The sequence below is a fragment of the Xenopus tropicalis genome, chromosome 8 (genome assembly GCF_000004195.4).
Source record: "Xenopus tropicalis strain Nigerian chromosome 8, UCB_Xtro_10.0, whole genome shotgun sequence".
NCBI lineage: Eukaryota > Metazoa > Chordata > Amphibia > Anura > Pipidae > Xenopus > Xenopus tropicalis.
Window position 1 is genome coordinate 57,189,079 of NC_030684.2, and position 23,301 is coordinate 57,212,379.

General features: G+C 36.3%; 1 protein-coding gene across 1 annotated transcript in view; it reads left to right on the forward strand.

Annotated features, from left to right (window-relative positions):
• The window catches only part of aff2 (AF4/FMR2 family member 2), a 332,688-nt gene that overhangs the window by 104,639 nt on the left and 204,748 nt on the right, over nucleotides 1-23,301 (forward strand). Inside the window, exon 3 of the mRNA XM_002934547.5 lies at nucleotides 2,627-3,523. Coding sequence (XP_002934593.2) covers nucleotides 2,627-3,523 — 897 coding nt within the window. The remainder of the gene's footprint in view (nucleotides 1-2,626; nucleotides 3,524-23,301) is intronic.

Sequence of the window (23,301 nt, forward strand, 5' to 3'; positions counted from 1 at the left end):
GCCACTGAACTCTAGCAGCCCTGTAGGAAAATAAATTGATATGATTGTTTAAAGCAGTTCAATCTATTATGACTAATTAACACATTTATAACCATTCCTGTTTTTAACTGTGATAGTAGTTAGTAAGTTGTTGGAATTCATTGGTCTTACAAATTTGAATGTTAATAGACCTGCCTTCCATAAAGGTATTACAGGCAACACACATTTTTCTCATTTTCATAAGTTATAAGTATTAAAATATGATTTGCCTTGTAGAATATCTATGGATAACAATGGATAACAATTAGCATTGATAATTTGACATGTTTAATAAGTGCTTTCCTGTTTAATATATGTCAAAAATCAAAGGAATATAATAAACATATTTTTAATTTATGCTACTATGTGTACAAATGATATCATATTTACTCTACATTCACACTGGCCTTCTTGATTTATTGATTGATTAACTGTTTGTTATTATATGCAATTAGAAGCTATGGATTTTTCCCATTGCTCTCTGTTTTCTTTTTGACAATATAACTATAGCAACCAAATATACAAAATCTATTTCTATTTGATGTTGCATGTTTGTGATTATATTAACAGCTAATACCAAGGACTCTGGGACTTCTTTTTTTTCCAAAGCCCAATCTCAGTATTCTGTGTACATCATACACACAATACTTTTAATTTAGGCCAAGTTTGAATTGTGCACCTTTGGATATGAGACATTTATACTTTTAAAATGTATTAGCTTGTTTAGAGATTCCCAAAATTTGGGGCTAGGCATTTTTCTTTAATAGGTTGCACCATAACAGTATTATACTGAAAATATTTTTGCAAAATACCTTTAAAATAAAGACTAAAATGGTTTGACTTGATCCTGATGTTTTATTTTTGATAATGAGTTAAATTATGCATGAGGGAGCAGAACAAATATGCAAGCGTTTAAGCCGAGTATCGTAATTCCTCTTGCTATGCCCTTAGCACAATGGAATCTCCTTGTTGTCAATGTGGAAGCTGAAAAGAAAAGGCCAAGTTTGGCGCTGTCCCAAATGGTATATTGTGCAATTCTGTTGAAGTAGACAGCTTATAAACAAAGAGCTTATTCTTGGCTTAGCTAAATGTAATTTCTGCCACTAAAAATGACAGACCTAGAGACTGTTAGTAAGTTAAAATGATTCCTACTCTTGTTCTTTCAGCTGTAAATACGTCTGGTTTTGAATGCATTTCAGATTCTGACAGATTATATAATTACTCCAAAATTCTATTTATAATCATAAACATAAGTATGTTTAAAAATCTCAATTCTAATTAAAACAAATGTGTTTGTGTTTGTGCTGTTATGTATTGATAGCAATGTGATATTCCGCTTGGAAATTTAATATAATGATGCTGTTTGGCTTATGTTGTCAAGTAAGCAGTGCACTTTTAAATAAGAAAATTGCACGGCTCTGCTGGCAGGGGGAAAGGAATGAGATGCGATTAGACTGACAACTATATTTCTATATTAGAGGCTATTTAAATAATATCTTCGAACAGTATTTTACAGCAGTTTTAGTATTTTATTTAAGTATTTTAGTAATGTTAATGTTTGGTTGTATTTAGTAACAAGGACATATGAGCTTCCATACATGCAGACAGGTGACTTGCATACTGTAGATATTGCTTAAATATTGTAAGGCTAAACCATATACCATATTGAGGCTAAACCATATCTCAGATTGCTTATGTGTTTGGTGCAAATGTAGATAAATATGTAGAGACATATAATACATATATTATACATATACAAAAGTGCATTTTATGATTATAATATTAATCATTATTGTGATTATATTATCTAATCTTTTAATGTGTGTGTGGATAAGGGGTCTTTTTATATTGCAGATCCATGCATTAAGTCTACTAAAAATGATTTAAATAAACCCAATAGATTTGTTTTGCCTTCAGTATGGATTAATTATATCTTAGTTGAAAGTACAAAAGGTGCTGTTTTATTATTAAGAGGAAAAATAAATATTAGTTTTTTTTAGAAACTAAAACCAGATGGGTAAAATTGTGGCCACGATTGCAGCAATTTGGGGGGTGGGGGTAACATGGGTTTGTCTTATCATTTAATCTGCTTGATTCTAAAATGCAGTAGCAATATTGCTAGTCACAAATTAGGGTATGCTATTAACAAGAAAAGTGGGAGTTTTCTGTCCTGTCTCATTGTAAAGTTGTACAATTATGTGCCTAGCAATTAGATTTCCATAAAACATATTTCTAGTAATTAATAAAGTTTATGAAAAGCTGTTGAACAACGTAGCATAGGTGACATTTGAAACTGGAACAAATGTCATTGCTGCTTGTTAAACAAAACATCATTGGTCAAGCTCATATTTCTTTTTCTGTAGCAATTAGTTTTCCCAATTGTAAACTATTTTATTTGGAGAATTATCTGCGGAGGCTTTGGCTGACTTTACAATCATCAGAGATTAATGTACCTGCTTGGTAGTTTCTAGACTACAAGGCCTAAATGTATTTTTGCTCCAACAGGCAGAGGAAAGGCAGGTAATAGAACAGTCAGGTTTATTATGTCATTGTAAATACTAATTTGTTGAAATGTAACTCTTTGCAATATTATTTCTGTACTGTTTAGACAAACAAAGGGGATGCTCTTGCAAACCGTGTTCAGAACACCTTGGGAAATTATGATGAAATGAAGGACTTATTAACAAATCACAACAATCAGAGCCATCTTGTAGGAATTCCAAAGAATTCAGTGCCACAGACACCAGCTCCAGTAGAGAAAAACGAGCAGAGCTTTTTTCCAGATCAAAGAAACAGGCTGGCCCCATGCCACCAAAGCAGTAGCCATCCATCATCCTCAATGCCACCTCCCTCTTCGTTGGCCCCAAATACAACTTTGACGCACAACCATGAAGGGTCTAGGAAGTCACGAGTGGATTGGGCCCATGGAGGACACACTTCTTCTTGTACACAATCTAACCAACTCAGCAATCAACCAAGCAGATTAAAACACACTTCTTCACATGATTTACTACAAATAAGATATGAGGACCTTTACAACTGCCAAAATGATCAATACAAAAGTGGTGTTATTGATGAACTCATACCTGCTACATCATCCTCACACTCCAGAAGGCACAACCACCCTAAAGCATTAAGTGGGGAACATGTCTTTAAAGAGAATGCTCATTCAAAATCACCAGTAGACTCTGAAACCCTAGGACATGGTTCTGTCTCTCCCCTTCCATCTACATCATTATTAGCTGCAAACAACAGCCTTTCCTCCCAGAACTTTCCTCCAGGAATACACAGTAAAACAAGCATGGTGCAGCAAAAACCTACAGCTTATGTAAGGCCAATGGATGGTCAGGATCAAGTACCCAATGACTCTCCTGAACTAAAGCCATCAACTGAAATAGATGATGGATATAACAATCCTCTATTTGGAACACTGTTAGAGGGGAAAGTCAATGTACCTGTTACTAAGAGCAAACTGCCAAAGCTTACGATTCCCCAAGGAAATGAGGTAAGTTTAAAGTTCTGGTTGTTGTTGCCCATCACATCAGGATGCAATTTCAATGAATTAGAATGTTAATAAATATAGAGATTTCTAGGATATTTGTACACAAAAGTGAAAAGAGATTCACAAAACTCTGATTCAAAACTCAAACCATGTTAATATCTTTAAAGGAGAAGTATGCAATAGAATTATTTGAACGTTGCTGGGAATTTTAAATAAATACTTTTATGAAAAGGTGGATTTTATTAGATTATAACTTTGAATATGCTTTTTGTTAATTTACCTCATAAAGATAGTCATTTAGTAGGCTCTGGTCTCGGGAATCTATGAATCTTTGTCAGATTGGCGTGCAGACATCAATACTTCTGGCACAAAGTATTTAAGTTAAATTTCTGGAAACATGCCAAGAAAGTCAGAGTTTAGAAAAAAGTTTTAGAAAAATTTAGAGGAGCAGCCTCATCTCTGCACAGATGAATTAGCAGGACATCAACAAGAGAAGTTTTTGTGTACATGTAGCTTTCCCAAGGAAGATTTATTCTACAACACTATGTCAGGTAGGTTTGAATAAACAGAGTGTGGAATTCACACCATCTCAATTTTCATAAAATCCAGTCTCCATATTTATTTCCTGACAATATTTTCGCACAATAACTTGTATTTCCATAACTAGACCTACAGTAGATCAAGTTTTCATTTTCTGTAGTTAGATCAGGTAAATAATGTTTTGGTCTGTTTTATAGCTCCACGGTATTTATTAGAATTCTGGCTTGCAACAAGGACGGATGTGTTTTGCACTAACACTTGAAATAACTTTCTGAGAAGTTGTATGAAAACTGTGATTTTCTTTTTATTTCCACCAAAGTAAACAGTGAAGGCTCTGGTCAGATAATTATTTTTGTGGATGTAACGTCAGTTTTACAGAATGTAACTCTTTAAAATTTCTGGCTACCTTTACTCAGTATGTTATGAATATGTAATTCTAGGCTCTGTGTTTTCTTCTTGTTGTTACTATTCAGTTACTTGTTGCCTGGGGTGAACATTTTAATTGTGTTACATCCAGAAAAAAATAAACATTTGGGAAAGAGTAGTCAAACACTATGACATTGTAGGCGTTCTGTGGCATACAAATGTAACTGTAAATGATGGGTTTGCTCCTCAATTTTGGATGTTTTTATTTCTCAGTTTTCTAAATTATTCATGTAAATAAAAAAAATAATTTGTTTTTTCAAACCCTAATCCTCATAAGCAAATGAGAGCAAGGAAAGGCTAAAAAGAACATTTTTGACTTCCATGTTTGTGTGACCAAAAGTCACGTGATTTTAAGGGATTGGCCAGGCACTTGGAGTCAGCTAAACTGAAACCTGCTGAATAAGGCTTGATTCGGCCGAATCCCAAATCAAATCCTCATTCCTAATTAACATGCAAAAGTACATGCCTTTCCTATAGTCATTCAGTTGATCTTATGTCAGGAAACAATCTTAAAGTTGACACTGATATGACTATCCAATAATATAGCACCAAAATATTCCACAGCGTTACAGAGATTGTTCATATTTCATATAAGTGCCTGCAGCGTAGGAGCTTGCAATCTAATATAAACCCCCCACACACAAACACAAAATGGACAACTTATTGACATGCCTGTATATTTTTGGAATGTTGGAGAAAACCCACATAGACACAATGCTAATTATGGCCACACTGGAATCGAACTTAGGATCTCTGTGCAGCAGAACTGCTAACCACTGCACCACTCGGCCCCCATATGATCCCTTGGAACATGCACAACTGCATTGTAGCCCATGTTAAAGAAGCTACACCAGGCAAATTCACTCACAAGAGACTGGGTAGCATGTGTGTCACCTTGTTATAGCCTTATGATGTGAAATGTATCACTTACCTTTCTACAGATTTCTCTTATACCACTGCATGCTAAGTAATGTTAAACCCCTAAAGCTTTAGAGCAAAATATATATTTTTTTAAATTGAAAACTTGGCTCTGCTAGTGCAGCGAGCACAATTGCGCTCTCTGCACTAGCAATGTGGCCCCCCCTGGACCCGCTGTAGGGCAAGAAATGTAAGCATTGTGGGCGAGGGAGGGGCAGACTAACAGTGTGAATGAGAATCGCCCCTGGCATTCAGCCTCATTTTGTTTTGCTTATCAGCAGCATGTATTTAAAAATACTACAGTTTTTAAATTTTTTTTCATATTGTCTTTTTATGGAAAGTACTGAATAACTTAATGATATAAATTATAGTTTCAAGACATGCTTGCTTCGTACATGTTTTCTGCTCACATATCTCCAGCTCTGCTAATTAAGTTGGTAAGTTCTACACTTGTTGCAGTGACAATTTGAAAAATATCTCTTCTCCATAGAGATTAATTAGCTAAAGGACTGTGGTACTCTAGACTGACTCAAACCAAAGATAATGCACAATATAGGTCCATAAATCTAAACAAAGTCACATCCCCTAATAATTTATCAACATTTAAATTAAATTTGACAGCTCGAGCAGATCTGATATTCTGACATGATTTTCATGTTGAGTAGAGGGTATTTCATTGGGAATATATTTGTCATTATGGTTTTTGCAGAGGTGAAGGACAGACGGGGAGAAGATATGTTGCTATATTGCACTACAAAGCACTTGCATGTCTGCTGGGCTGGAGCCACAGTGTATTCATGGAGCAGTGAGCTGCCAATCTTCTGCACCTTCAGTTAAATTCCATTTTACAATGGAAAGTGGCAGGTGGTGATTTGGGATGGGTTGCCTATGGTTGAAAAAGGCACAGGCAAAACTGTGTATAGGTTTCATTTACTCCACAAAAGCCTTGCGCATTTTTATCCTAATGGCACTTCCTAGTACTAAGAGAGAGAAGGAAACACTCTCTGCAGTTTGCAGTGGCTGTTGCAGTGAGATTAGAATTTTATGGGTAAGAATATTGAACTGTGTAATGTCAGAGCCTTCCTCAGAAGTCAGAACTGACACATTACATATGCTGCTGCACGGGGCAGGCTTTTAAATGAAATTAATCAGAAGAATCCAAGTGAAAACATTTCCATGTGCTAATTAGAAATGGTTTAGTGCATTAATACACATATTGACTTGGGAATAAATTAGTGGAGAAGAGCTGAATTAAGTCTGAAGATGTCATTTTCATATTATATTTCTTATAGCCTAAACAAGTGGATAATGTGATTTAAAATTAAATGTTTCCTTTTTGTTGGGTTCATTTTTTTAAGCCATTACTGTCAAGTTAAGCATTGTTAATATAAAGTAAATTGAACATTTGATATAATAAACAATATTCTACACATAACGAAAGTAATGAACCTAATTGTTTTTTTCTATTAGTAAATTACCTGTATTGGGAAATATATGTAGCGCTAATGTCAGCTACAAATCTCAACCTGGAGAAATGTCAAAGAGAAGCTATTGGTCTACTTAATCACAAGGTCGGACTGGAGGGGTGCAGGGCCCAATGGGGTTTCCACCACACCCTCAATGAAAGCCCCTCAGCAACTTTAGAAATGTTTCCCAAAGTTGTTGAGGTATTCAGCCCAAAGGTTTGAGCAATCATAAAAAGGCCCCTCCAGTGTCTGTTTTCTCAAACAATGACCATCTACACTGTTGCCAATGTCATATACTTGCAGGTATTATATCTGGTAGAATTTACTTGGAGACAGTGTAAGGGCACTGCTGCACTTGTATCTAACACCCAATAAAGAACTGATATTTTATATATTTAAATGCAGGACATGAGTTCAGGAAGTTTATAAACTTGACAATGAGTTTCTACTAATGCTTCTAGTTTGCTTAATCTATTTCTCATAATTCAAGGGCAAATAAGATTAGGCAGTAGGGTTTATTTAACTGAAGAGAAAAAGCATTAGGAATGATGCAAAATATTAGAATGCCTCTGAAGAGTACCATAGATTGAAGCATTATGTCTTTCTAGAACTCTTTGGTAGGTCAATTTCTTGATGCACTTAGATACAAGTACTACAAATTTATAGAAACCCTGTACAAAGAGCTTCATTATAAGGCAGTGGGCACTGTTTACACATACTGATACAAAAGCCTTAATAGAATAGCATTGAACCTGAAGGACTTTTCGTCAATAGAAAATATTATCAGTGACAAATACTGTACATCTTCTTTCAGAATTAAGTAATGTTATACTTAGATGTTTAAAAGAAAACTCAGTGCCGGGATTTTATGATGTTGCTGGAAACCTCAAAGTGATTTGAGAGAACCATTATCAGATTTAAATGCTTGTTTTTATTGATCCTGACCAGAAGTTCAGTTTATTTCCCAAAATTAAAATATATCAAATGCCTTTATAATAAAACAAGAGTTAGGGGACATCTAGTTTAGGCCCTTTGGCACGTTTAGAAAAATCAACAGTGCAATATATATAACTTCTTTCTCATTTGTCAAGGGATGTCAGTTTACAGTAATGAACTGAATTTTCAGTACAGACTTGTCCTACTCCAACAGCCATTACATTTATAAGTTACTGAGTGCTCTACTGACATTTTTATTTAATATTAGATAATGGAATTCTAGCAGTGGTGACTTGGTATATTATGGCATGAAGAAAGTGGAGGTAAATGCCATCAAAAGTTGGATAAAAAGGGGCTCTAAATTCACCCACACGTTACACAATTTTTTTTTCTGGACTAAAAATGTCAGCATACATTAAAATATCATGAAGAGTAAAGCATACTGGCAGCTGCAACATCCAGGGCTGTAGTCTAACAGCAGTACAGCTCGATAACATTTTCCCCACCTCTCCAGAGCCAGCAGCTACATTAAAATGCAAAAGAGTCGTCCAGTGAGAATTCTATGTAATCTGTGTAAATCTGGCTCCATGTTTTTTGTTCCTGCAATTGGAGCTGAATGTAACAAGCTTGGTAACAGAGCTGAAATGCTGAATTAATATTGACAGTCATTTTAGAAACTCCTGCTGTGTGCTGGATCCCACAAAGGTTAGCTGTCTCCCTGGGTATTTGTAGTTACTGATGGGTTAGTAACTACAAATACCCACTAGGTACCAGGCCCAGATGTATACATTTCATAATCATTGCACATTGTATCCCAAAATGAAAAACACAGTTATTATTTAATTGTCAAATGTGGTGGTCTACAAGGCATCAATTAGTGATTGGTATATCAAATGCAGGGCCAAAAGTGAGAAAATAAAGAAACACACAAACAAAAAAGCAAATCAGTTAGCAATTAGATGTGACAAAATATAGTGTTTCAAGCTTTCAAGCTTCAAATGAAGGGGTGGGGGGGGCACTGATCCCAGCAGCCAAAAAATATTGCTCTGTGAGGCTACAGTTTTATTATTGTTATTATTATTTTTTATTACTTATCTTTCTATTCACTCCTTCTCCCATGCATATTCCAGTCTCCCATTCAAACCATTGTCAGGTTGTTAAGGTAAACAAGACCCTAGCAGATAGCTGACAAAATTCCACACCGGAGAGCTGCTAAACCAAAAGCTAAATAACTAAAAAAACAATAAAAATCAATTGCATATTATATCTACAAATCATTATCTATGTCATACTAAAAGTTAATTTAAAGGAGAACAACTCCGTTAAGGATTAATACGTCTGATCCTCCAAACCTCCATGTCTTCAGATGAGCCAAGCACTTACAGACACTCAGTGGGACTACCAGCCCCTATAGAGACACTCTATTGGGGGGGTCATCGTGCAGGTGGTTGTTCTTCCAGTCATTTCTTACAAGAATTAAATCATTCCAGACATGCTGTATTCTCCATGTACCTGTAGGCTTCTAGTTTTTTTGGGCCCACCTCCATCTCCCTGGACTCCTCTCTCCTCTTCCTGACTTGCTCTGTCATGTCTTCCCATTCCATTCATATATGTAGTTACATAGTTACGTTGGCTTGAAAAAAGTCCATCAAGTTCAGCCAAGTGACTCTAGCACACATATAAACCTATCCTCACCTATCTATTCCCACTTCCTGTTGGTGCCTCCCAGGTTGCATTGCAATTTTCCTGAAATTAGCTTTTAGTTGGTTTGGTAGGCAACTTCTGACAATCCATGTTGACTCCTATAGGAAGTGACAGGTTTAGTGCCTGCTCCTCTACAGTGGACTGCTGCAAAATAGTGGAAAGTGTGGGAACCCAGCACTATCTCCCTGCACAAATGACTGTATTTATGAATGCCTTAGATACTAATAAATATTAGGTAAGGTAAGGCATTGTATGTAGGCATCATTACACAAACAGAGCCAGAGTTAATGGGGATGTATAGTTTTAATTACAGATGCAAGAGAATCATTGCTACCTATGTCAGTCATTTCATAATGGGATTACCACACAATTTTCACTTGCCAATATTGCACTTTAATCAGAGCTCAGAATGTCATATATTGCCTGTTTAAGTTGTTCATAGCTAGAGGAAAAGGATTTTATGTCTTACAACAATCATATGAAACCAAGAAAAGAGAGTCAAGTTTCATGAAAGAATAAGGATTCTCTCTGGAGTATCCATTTGAATCATTTCAGCCGACTCTTTAGAACCTTCAGAATTCATGTCTGTGGTTGCCGGACTACAACTTTCAGTATGCCATATGCAGAGGAAGGTATGTTATGGAATGTATACGTCCCCTTTAAACACATCAGAACAGAATATAAAATGTTTTCTTTTCTATATATCATCTAGCGTGTGTGTGTATTTTCAGTCACTTTGTTTTATGTTTGATATAAATGTTGCAGAGATGTCTTTGATTCTTGGCACAGGGACATGATACACTTTGTATTATTATGTTTCTTTTTTCCCTCACATTGCAAGTCAGTGTCTTCTGCTTTTCAAGTCTACAGTTCCCCTTCACATTCAGTTCCTATCCTGGAGCCAATTAAACGACAACACACTGGATAAATCTTTCAGATCTCTGCCATCTCTCCATTTACAGGACCCTAAAATCTGTTTTTGTGCCACTCTGCCCAGATGAAAAAGTCCATATGTAGAAAAGAAATCTTCTTTGTAACTAGTTCATTTACTAATGGTTGGTCTTCCAAGGGATTTCTTTTAGTTCTGCTTCACATGCAGCTATTTAGTAAAACTACAATAAAGTGACTATTTAAACTATGTATTGTTGCTATTTACAGACATCCCCGTTTGTGCTTGAATACTATTTAATTTCTCCCAGTTTATTACGGTCTGTCCGGGGGGACATTTCTTGCAAAACAATACTTTGATTTTTAACTTCAATATTTGCCCCCTTTCCACTTATGATTAAAGAATGACCAACTGCCCATGAGTGACATTATAGAATTTAACCAATCAAAACAACTAAGGACTTGTTTTAGCTTGAGTGAGGCACAATGGCTGGGGTTAGGGCTAAATGACAGCAGAATTAATATAATGTGCCAAGTTTTCTATAAATGATTATTGTTATGAATTAGTGACAGCAGCTATAAACAAATATTATAGGTGGGGCATGTTCTCCACTTCTGATTCTATAAATGGTAAGTATAACATATGTGCATATTCTATTCTACACCAAAAAGTTTGTCTGCCATACCGCAATCTTTATAAGGGAATATAAATTATCACCTATAAACCACATTATTGCAGTTCCCTTAGTGGCTACTGCATATTTCTTAACACATAAGTATTAAGCGCCGACTAATTCCATAGTGCTGTAATATATATCGGGTGTATACTGAGGGACGAATTTATTATGCAGAGTAAAGACCAGCATCAAAATTCCCCACACATCGCCAGCCTTTGTTGCGTATAAAACAGTGTCGATTTTTAATGCATTTTTCTTAGAGCAACTACACAAGTTCTGAAGTGGCGTAAAATAACAGGTCAAATCTGCCACTAGGATGGTGTAAAATAAAGCACCTTGATAAATTTGCTATTTATTTTACACGGCTTTTTGCACTGTTTTCTTCTGCAAATTTTGTTTTACGCAGCATAATAAACAGGCCCATGAATGCACAGATTACATACAAAAATACAAACCAAAACAAGATGTAAAGCGGGCCCAGCCCAATAGAGGATATAATCTAAAACAAAATGTTGTTTTTTTCCGCCCTTTATCCAGACCTCTAACATTCTCTAGTTCTCTTTTCCTGAATTAGGGTATTTTACCAGCCTGGCGGACTAAAAATGATGTTGGGGAAGAAAGATAAAAATATAGGAAGGCAGTATTATTTTTCCAGAAAAGGTGGCAGCTGCACCAGGGGGGAGCCATTGCTTGCCCATTGCTGTTATTAAACCAATTAATACATATAAACCACGTTTATTTTCCTCTTTATTACCAGAGGAGGATCTTGTCGTTAAAATATTTTTTACATATCTGAAGTAAACAGAATTTGGTGGTGGGAGGCTTTCATAATATATAGACATTTCAATGCAAAACTGTTGGCAAGAAATATATACACATTCTAATTTTTTCCAAGCACCGCTCAAGCTTGCATTCGAGTGATAAATAAGAAGGTTGCTTTAAAGAGATAAATTACAACAAATGCAGTTTCATTTCCACTGGGCTTTTAAAGGCTCTAGTTGGATTATAATAATTGTTTTATTCTAAACATGTTTTAAGTTTGCCTTAAATAAGCCAGTTTCCATTTTGCATCTTGTTTACATTCTTGTCATTCAATTGCCTTTGCTTCTGTATTAATTAGCTTAAATCCTTATCGCAATGCACATATTGAAATGACAGAATACTTTCTCTTGGACATGCTTTGGATGTGGAGCTATATGGCGATCCCTCCCACCCAAAGCAATACTTTGCTTGTAAACTACAGTATTAATCAAGATGCTCCTGCTTAAATAGTATATGTAGCATTTATAGAGATAGATGATAGATAGATAGATAGATAGATAGATAGATGATAGATAGATAGATAGATAGATAGATAGATGATAGGTAGATAGAAAGATAGATAATAGATAGATAGATAGATAGATAGATAGATAGATAGATAGATACATAGATAGATAGATGATAGATAGATAGATGATAGATAGATAGATAGATACATAGATAGATGATAGATAGATAGATAGATAGATAGATACATAGATGATAGATAGATAGATAGATAGATTACCATGAATTACTATTAAAAATCCTCCTTCCAATTTTTCATATGTGCTATATAGGAGCCGGGGGCAAAAATTGGTATTCATTTAATCACAACGACCACAAAAAAAAAAAAAAAAGAATGCAGGCAGTAACACTCTAATTACTTTGTGTGAAAAAAGAGTTTGAAACACTACTGCAATCTTATTAAGACATAATTTACGAAGTACAATGATGTAATTATTATTCACTAATTAGTTCACATTATATACATTATTTAAATAAATATATGTATTTTATGGATACAAATTGGAAAGTGACTGGAACGGGTTACTGTTTTGAAATACAGTAACAGTATGGGCCTAATCCCGTTTCAAGACTTTTTACTAACATGGATACTGAGATAGTAGTAGATCTCATTAACCACTTGATGACATTTTTATACTCATTCAGTATTTGACATGCAGCAGCAGCACATGTTGCATGCAGTTATTTTAAGAGTTTTTAAGATACAGTTGCTATAAAGATACCATAATATATTTATTACCGTACTTATAACAGGAACTATCTAGAAACAACACTGTTTTGCTTAATAGGGTACTGGGAAAGATTTATGAACCAGTGGCTATAGGATGACCCCTAAATGAGATACCTCATCCAAGACATATTGTAGTACCTCTCAATAGTGAGGAGCGAATCTGTCCCGTTTCGGTTTGTCAAAAAATTTGCGAAACTTTGAAAAGATTCGAGAAACGGCAAAAAATTTGCGAAAAGCGGAAAATGACACACATCAAAAAAAATTGTTGCAGTGAATCTTTGCTCCTGTTTCACAAAGCAATCCGCCAATGGCAAAATTTGCTGCAAATACATGCCTGGTGAAAAATGTTGCTCATCACTACCTCTCAATTATGTATTTGGTTAATGATGTCTTTGTTTTGGCAAAGTCCCTCTGATTGGCCTCAATTACTACTGCAACAACCATATAGAAGCACTTTAATGGGTCCCCTTACCCTATGTCTATGTCTGCTTCTTTCTATGAAAGACTAAAGCTCCACTCTTTGCCAGTTCTCAGATTTTTTGACTCATGGAACATAACTACCCAAATTGCATTTAAGGTTTTCTTCATGTATATATGTATCTCTTATATCTTTTTTTTTTTTAATATTGAAGGGGGTCAGTTTGAACCTCACACGAATTGCAAGTGAGCCTTATAAGTGTGACTGGCCTTACAGTTTAAGAAACAAAGCACTAAATCATACTTCTTTTCTTGTTGCATCTGGGACAAATCAAATCTTGCATCATACCGTATGCTGGTTTGAAACAGCCTTGGCGAAATGTAATAAATTCCTATTGGCATGAACTGTTTGGCTTTTAAACGGAAATTAGATATTTAAAAAAAGTCATAAGCAGAAAAAAGAATTTACATAAATAACATAAATTTGCATTTTGCATTGTAATATTTTTCATTGTGCAGTTATCACATTGCAAATATTATTGCATATGGTGCATTTTTAAGAATGTAGGGGTAATTTTTTTTTTTACAAAACATAAAGCTTTTTTTAATAGGTTTTTTTGGTAGTATTTGCCCCCCTAGAAGAAGTAGTGTCCTTTTCCATATGAGGAAGTGGAGTGGTTTTTACAGCAATATATTTTACTAACCAGGTGGGTTTATGTCAGGGATGTTGTGATTAATAGTTATTATATTATATATTATTAAGATCTAATAAAAAAAACTAAAGGTGTCACTATCACTTTAAAATGCGTTTTATCACAAAACGTTTGGCACCTTTTTAAAAAATTTCAGCAACAGTTCTTAAGGAGCCAAGTGAGTCTAGCATTCAGTGTGTTCTCTACTGGGAACAAATGAGGTTATCACTATAACCAGTACATCATTGACCTACATGTGGTTGACTGAGGGCGTACCGTATACGTGGATATAGTCAGAGGATTTCTCGACATGTGCCATCTTTGGGTCTTAATTGACCAATCATTTTGTCAAACATTTCCCAACGTTCTTTGCTATAAAACAATAGTAGGTCATGATAAGCAGACATGTTTTCAACAAATAGGACACCTAGAATCATTGCTCTAAGGAATTTCTTGTTGTTACATCTACTGCTTCTCCTTTAATCCTAAATTCATTTTTAAAAAGCTTTACCCTACAGTCTTCATGTAAACAACAAAGTCACTGGGACTCGCTACAGAGAGTTACTGCCATCAACATTTTTATAGAAAAAGCACATCCTTAAAACATCGGCAGATTGCTCTTTCTACTCAGGAGGTAGAAAGAGAAGTGACATGATTACAAAAACTAAGAGCATTCAGGCAAATAAGGAAACCAGCTTTAATGGGGAGAAGGGGAAAAGTTCACTATACAAGGTTTACCTGCATACTAGAACACTTGTTTATTTCTAAGGGGCAAAGTGCAAACAATAGGTTCAAAGGCTGTTTTTTGCACCTTGCATCTTCTCCTTATATAATTCAAATTTTGTGGCCAAATCTTGCCAGAAGGAATACTAAGCAGGGCTTTCCTGTATGCCCACGCTATTAAGTACAGGGCTTCCTCGGGACCCACAGTGAAGAGCTCTGGATTTTTAACCCAACAGTCATAGTACCAAGGCAATAATAAAGAAGCCCTTAAGAGCTCTGGCACACGGGGAGATTAGTCGCCCGCGAACAGGGAGTTTTGCCGCGGGCGACTAATCTCCCCGTGTGCCAGAGCCCTAAGTATTGAAATTTTATTTTTGTCATCTTGAATGATGAACAACGTAATAATTGAAACTTTATTTTAATGAGTCGCAGAAAACAGAGATATATTCAGTACCTTCTTGCTCAGCGGATTTTCCACTAATAGGTCATGCTGACTTATTGGGGAGCAGGGTCTAAACTCTAAACAGTGACCTGTGGAGCAGGTTGTTGTACCTGGGCTTTCAGGGCCAGTGGAATTAGCTCTGTTCCTTTTGCTATGCTGTTGCTAAGCCTCTGAATACTGTTAAAAGTCAACAACGAAATCCAGTGGTTGGCATAATGTTAAGATTTGTCTTAGAAAGATAACATTGTACAAAGTAGGATTGACTTGAGATGAGCTAAAAGCTTATGGAAATCTACTTAGTATATAGATTGTAATACAGTTAGCTTGCTATAAAGGCTCTTGCAGTATAAAATGGTCGAGTGGACATTCTATTAGATAGCTCATATGTCTTCATTGTCAGTAAGGCCAGAAGAGCAAGTGCATTCCATTCTGATTGTATTGCGTATTGATTTAGAATGTTTCATACTTATATATTACAGTATCTATTTCTATACCTACATAACAAATCCCTAAAGGAACATAATAGGATCTCTGTGCTTCAGGCTTATGATGACAGTATTGATCCATGTGTGAGTTGTCTCAGACATCATGTTGGGCACTGAAGATTCTTTGCACATATTCACAGAAGAAAAGAGTGGCATTTAAATTCCCCAGAAATCAGAGCTCTATAAATAATGGGTTATGTCTGAGTTTCTAGATATGGAATATATCAATATTGTTTTTAGCTGCCTTTTCAGTTCTTTTCACAAATCACTCAGTGCCATTATCATTAAATTGGCCTGCAGTAAGAGGAGCAGATTTACACACCATGTGGATTTATTTCAAAGCTCTTCTGGACGCTTGCTCAGTCTTTAAAGCCACACACTTAAAGAATATATTGTGATTATTGTACTGTTAATGCAGGTTTCTTTGTCGTAGCAAAATGTTGGTACTTTCTTTTGTATTTCTTGCTAAATATTTGTCCAGTATGTTATTTTAATACTTGCAGGTATATGGTGCCCTGAACTGTAAAAAAAATAATAAAATAAATCAGTTGCTGGTGACTGAGCTTTGGTTAGATTCAAATTTCATGCAAATCGATTCACACGGATTCACATTGTAGTTTAGATTGATTTATATATGGTTTGGGATTTGCAGACAAGTCTTCGAGCTTTCAGTTGTTTTGCTCACATGTAACTGTGGTCGTGTCAGTCTATTTCCCTGGTGTCTAGCATTATCAGAAAAAAACTGCTTGGAAAAGGAACAGAGTGCTCTTGAGTAATCCCTCAGTACAATGTCAGAGCATGGGTTAGAGTTTGTAGAGCTGTACTTAAAAAATTGAAATTGCCACTTGTTATAAATGGTGGGGATGGGAGAACTGTATTATAATGTGTGTAGGGTTGAGTTTGGAAAAATGTGTTAAGTGGTGTGGTCATTGTTTAACCTCTGTGAAAACACCATCCTACTGTGCTTCCATGGCTTCTGCAGTCTTAAATAAATGCTTATGTACAGGCACAGAATGTCCTGACAAATATAATAATTGCCATTTTTGGTTTGTCCTTTGAATGTTGCTCAGTGTGCTCATTTTTAAGCAAAGAAATTTGGAGCAACTTAGTGCTTTGTATGAAAAAGCTGAAACTCATGACAATGTCCACTTTAGGGCCATCTATTTCACACTGTCCTATATGGCAATAATAACTTATAACTGTGCTAAACACTTGTGCTGTGCCTGTGCTCACCTGAGCTCTGAATATAATTGTGATGCATAAGGCATGCTAAAGAAAGTGACTTGCCTAAGGTTATAAGTAGCAGACAGGGGAATTCAACCTGGTTTGTAAAATTGTTACATTTTGTTTTAAGCTTATTTTTAAGGGAAGAAGAGAAAGGAAATAAACCTGTATGCAGTGAAAAAGTACAGTGGCCAATGCAGCAATATATCAACTCAAAGTAACCAATCACATTTGCTATTATTTTTATAATTGCTTTACACGAGTGAAAGCTAACTGCTGATTGGTTGCTGTGATTTATTGAGCTTATTATTGCATTTAATCACACATTTTATTTTATGACATGGCAATTTAACAGCTGCACCAGATGTACCCATATGTTTTATGAAAATGTAGACACTGTCATGCTTTATCCATGTTTGATATGGAGCGTGTCCATGGTTCAATTGTGTTACATTTGTGACATCTGCATAATGATCAGCTGTCTAGGAGTCATAGTTTGCAACAATAAACTGCAGGGACTACTAAAATTCTGTTCCTCTGTTAATGCAGAGCTATATATTACTTGGATACCTATGCTAATCCTAATAGATTGTTAATCAATGTCTGCTAATTGCAGTGGTCAGATAAGGTAAAGTGTCTAGGAGGAATGCATTGATCAAAGAAAGTTAGTGAAATTATTTTTATTTAAAAAAAAGTTAAAATATGCAAAAGTGAAATGCTTTAACCAATCAGGTTACACTCCCCACACTAGCTTGTGGGTATCTCTGTGGTGGTGCCCATCCCTGGATAACTGCAATTAGAGATGTAGCGAACTGTTCGCCGGAGAACTAATTCGCACGAAAATCGGGTGGTCGCAAGTTCGCAAGTTCGCGAACTTTTAGCGATGTTCGCAATTTTGGGTTCGCCTTAGCTGGAGCCAAATTTTGACCTCTCACCCCAGAGCCAGCAGATACATGGCAGCCAATCAGGCAGCTCTCCTTCCTGGACCACCCCCGGACCACTCCCTTCCATATATAAACCGAAGCCCAGCAGCCATTTCACATTCTGCCTGTGTGTGCTTGTTGAGTTAGCATAGGGAGAGAGCTGTGCAGGGATTTGAGGGAGAGTTTAGGTAGCTTTGCTGACTAGTAATCTACTTTCTACTGCTCTGTATGTAGCTGCTGGGGACAGCTGTCCTTCTGATCTCATCTGCTGTAACCCAATAGTCCTTGTAAGGACTGCTTTAATTTTCTGATTACTGATTACAACAACGTATTTTTCAGAGAAATTTTTGCCCTTGATCCCCCTCCTGCATGTCACTGTCCAGGTCGTGGCACCCTTTAAACAACTTTAAAATCAGTTTTCTGGCCATTAATGGCTTTTCTAGGTTTCAAAGTTCGCCTTCCCATTGAAGTCTATGGGGTTCGCAAAGTTTGCAAAAGTTCGCACTTTTTGGCAGAAGTTCGCAAACGGGCTCGCGAACTTTTTATGTGAGGTTCACTACATCACTAACTGCAATGTCTCAAAAGCAATAAATAATATAAACAGGAGCTGTACACACCAATATTAGATGCAGGTGCTTAACCCATTCATTTATTTATTCATTATTATATGAGGAAAAGGAAGGTGTAACCCCCTAAAAGTCAAAACAGTAATGGTTACATTAATTCCCATATTAATGTTGTTGTGTGCATCTCCTATTTATATATGATTTACTGCAACTGAGTCTTTTTTAAAAAGTTAATATTGTTACTAACCTCTTTCATGTTTTGCAAATTTGCAAAATGCAGCTACTGCCGATTTACTTTTTTGGCGTGGCCACAACTTTTTCCTCACTCGCCGAGGCTTTTCGCAACAATTTTTTGCGCCCCTTCCACAAACAAATCCACCAATGGAGAAATGCATAATTTTGCTGCAAATCCACGCCTGGTGAAATATCGCTCATTTCTACCTTTGATCAATGCATTCCTCCTAGACACTTTATTTAATCTGAGCACCACAATTAGCAGACATTGTAGATACATAGTAACAACACTTTAAATATAATATGCAAACAGATATTTTTAATCATATCAGCACAATACACACACCATATTTCCATTTATTAACTGATCGTCTACCTTGATACAGATGTATCTTTGGATTTTAGATGGCCAGTCCCTCCTAAAACAAACCTCTGTGTTAATGCATTGGCACTTAAGGTTCTCGCAGAAGATTAAGGGATGGAGATGGCAGAAATGATATCTGACAGTATCAAAACAAACCCTGTAATAACTAGGTCAGGGGAGCCTGCAAAGTCTTTCCATTGTCATATTTGATTGGTTAGTCTCATCATCTTTTGCTGAAAATCATTGCAGCAATAATTGGTGTTCATTAGTGCGAAGCATTGTAGGAAAATTGCAGAAACACTCATTAATGCAGCTAATTAAAAATATATACATATCTTAACATTGTATCTGTGAATGGTGTAAAATATAATTTTCAGTATGATTGCATGCACATAAATTAACCTATTTACTGTTAATAATAGACTGCAAAATGCTGTAATAATATTATCCATTAAGGATAACGTTGGCTGGGGGCTGAAATACAATGGGATGGATAGAGGTTACTTTAGCAGGTTAAACATTTCATCCCAAGTTTGTCATTTAACTTGCTAATATTGGTCCCTTTCTTTCAGGGAATGCAAGTAAGGTTGACTTAGCCAGGTATAGTTGTTTTGCGGGGCAAGCACAGGGCAGCACTTTAGGAGACATATAGGATAAATGAAAAAAAATTGAATTTTGTAGGCAGTTATGAATAATGTAAAAATGGTCCCTTTATTGGAGCTCCCTCTAGATCCTCTCAGGTCAAATAAGGGGTTGGTGTGTCCTAACAGTCCCTACCTAAAGCATAGTAGGAGGGTGATAGCCAATCACAGCCTTGCAGTCATATAGCAAGGACAGACTTCAGTTCCCTATCAGGTCAGCCTAGCTGCTGATTGGTTCCTATGCTACAGTGCAGTGTGCTTATTGCTGCTGGCCCCCCTGCACAGCCTGGGAAAAGAGGCAGCAGGAAGTGGAACAGATGGGCGGGAATAGTATGGTTTTGGGAGAAACTTTAAAAAAATTATCCAGAAACATTACTTTTTAAAGCACATTCCTTCTATAATTAGAGGAGTACAATTCATTGACACAATAATGTATTTCACGCAATATGTCCTCTTTAAAATAGAGGAAAATATTCTCCACTGGACAACAGACATTTATTCTTGTCTAGGGTACAAATGTGGGATTGTGTGTATGGTAAGGCCTCATGTGGGTCAGTACGTAACACTTTACATTAAAGCTTTTCAATCTGCAGCCTTTAAATGTGGCTGAACTGCAACTTCAGTTGATCACGAGTATCTTCTGAAGACTGTTGCAGGGCACTATATATGACTCCTGTGAAAAATGTTTATTATTACATCTATGTGACCTGCTTTACAATCAAATCTGCAATGTACATATTATGACAGACTAATGTTATGTTGCGAGTCTGTGCATTTACTTTACTGCACTTTATTACAAGAACCGCACGTCTCTCCCAAACATTGACAGAATCTTTGGCCTATAATAGAAACCTATTGATTCCGGCCTGCCCGACAGGCATGCATTTAACACATAATAAGGAAAACAGCATTGTCTTCAAGCATTGCTTTGTAGGCTTAAAGAGCTACATTAGTGCTGCTAAACTCTGTCACACAATTGGATTTCTGGACAGATTGCATCCTGTCTGAGAACACCATTAATTCTCTTTTATTTGATTGTGCACTTTATAAGGCCCAGATATTACACAGCTCAGTTTAAATGTGATCTAATAAATATAAGGGGCCTTTGATATAAATTTGAAGCTTATTTTCTTTGCTCTAACCTTCTTTTCCATTTTAGCAGCCAGACCCTTGAAATCACACCTACCAAACTGTTGCACTTGAATCTCTGCTGGTTAGAATAGATGTCTGTCCAACTGGCAAAAGTGTTGGTACTCTGAGTTACAACCCTTTCATGGGCCTAACACCTTCTCAGTGAATGAATGGATAACATATACACATCATAGTATCCTCTTTGCCAAGGCAATAAGCAAGTGGGCAACTAAAAAGTGTGCTGTCTGCTGACACTGACAAGTAGTATGAGTAAAGCTTAAAATCTTTTGATATAAACAACTGTGCCAGAACTGGGGCTAGTCAGTGGAAGCACATGCCTAGGGGTAAAGGGGGGGGGGGCACCAAGCTAGTTCCCCTAGTTCAATTTGGAAATTGAAGTAGGAGTGGGAAATTGAGGGGGGATGTGATGAGCAGGCGTGGGGTTGATGAGTTGGTGGGGGGTGGTGTGATCGAGAGCAGGGCTTGGCCTTGGGCATTGACACTACTAGGCCTGGCACTGATAAGCAACACTTATTAATTAATTAATTAATTATTTTTAGAAAGTGTATTTTCCACTTTATATGAGTATATTCAGAAAGCATAAATGTACTGTACATGCTAAATTGTACAACTCTCAGAGTATGTTTTATACTCATGAAGAATTTGATTATCTACTAACCAGCTGGAGAGACCACAAGGTGAATAAGGCCCTTTTTTAATCAGTTCTATGCTATCAGACCTTTGTTGTGTGCTCACACAAACTAATCATTAATGTGTGTATTAAGGTATGTATTTCCTTCTATTTTACACTATTATTTGCTGCTTTTTTGTACCAGACAGTGGAGGTTTTGCGGTAAGGCATGCAAACATATATTATAGTTTTAGCAATCAAAGAAAACATCTGATATTTAGTAATAAAACATACTAAACCAGGTCAGTTCCCCCCATTACTACAGAATCTAGTCCCAAACTCTTACATCATATTTGTGGCCTGAATTTAGCTTCCATTTGTTTTCCACTAAAGTGGAGGTATAGGTAAAGGATGAAGGCGTAATATTTGTTTTCCTCATATTTATTCATTCATGCCTGGGTCTTTATAATATTGACATTTTGCAGGGGTTCTGCCAGCTGGGACATGGAGTATCTTTTAGATAAGGAGGCAACCACCCCTGTTTGCTTCTGGCAGCAAATGAGCCACTGGCAGGCATACAGCATGTAAAGGGCAGCATGTTTGTATAGGGCATGCAAATGGACATCCCTTAAGTATACATCATTGATGAGGTGCAACAAGAAGCAACTGTGGGTGCTAGGTACATAGGGGACAGCTGCAAATGGCAGACTTACTATACCAACAAAGGCACAACTGACACACATGATATGCCGTGCAATTGCTACATACAGTAAATGGTGCTTTAGTTATTTAGGAGGTTTTGATTATTTAGTTATTTAGGTGCTTTAGTTGTTAATTATTTGGTTGTTTAGTTATTTTATTAGCATGTCATTGCTTTTTTGACAATTATGCTCGAAATACAAATATCTTTATTGAAAGTAAATTGGCGTTTTCAACATTCATATTAGAATGGATACTGAAATGATGCCTCTTTACAGAGCAAACAACTCAGAGCCACATATAATGGGATGTGATAACTGTAACTGCCTGTGTTGCAGCATACTCACTCACCAACATAATATTGTTAGAGATGAAATTTGATTACACAAAATAAAATCTTTAGTCATGTATTTTCAAGTCTGTATTCAAGTGCAGAATATCCTAAAATGCCCATAGCTGAGTATTTACTTGCAAGGGTGATTTCTGCATTGGAACTGCCAAGTCATAATAAAAAAAGCCAAAACGCAGTTAGAAGGACTTAAAGGAAAACTATACCCCCAGAATGAATACTTAACATATAGTTTACATTTTTTAATATTATGTTAGGTGGCCTATTAAAGAATCTTGCCAAACTGGAATATATATATATCAGTAAATATTGCCCTTTTACAACTTTTATCAAAAGTGGAACATCAAGCACTCCGGACTCAGAGAATCTGCTAAAAAACTCGGTCTTTATTTCTTCATATTAAAACCAAAAATGCCTGACGCATTTTGCATCTGATTAAGTGCGTGAACGCACAAAACGCGTCAGATTCTCTGAGTCCAGAGTGCTTGATGTTCCACTTTTGATATTGGTGATTTCTCCCTTCAGCTACAGGTTCGGGGCCTTGAGCACCCAGACCACTACTGGATTTCGGTGAGCACATTGATTTCTCTGATTTGAAAGCCGTATATGAGATTTCCCCTTGGATTTTAAGTGATAGACTCGGGGT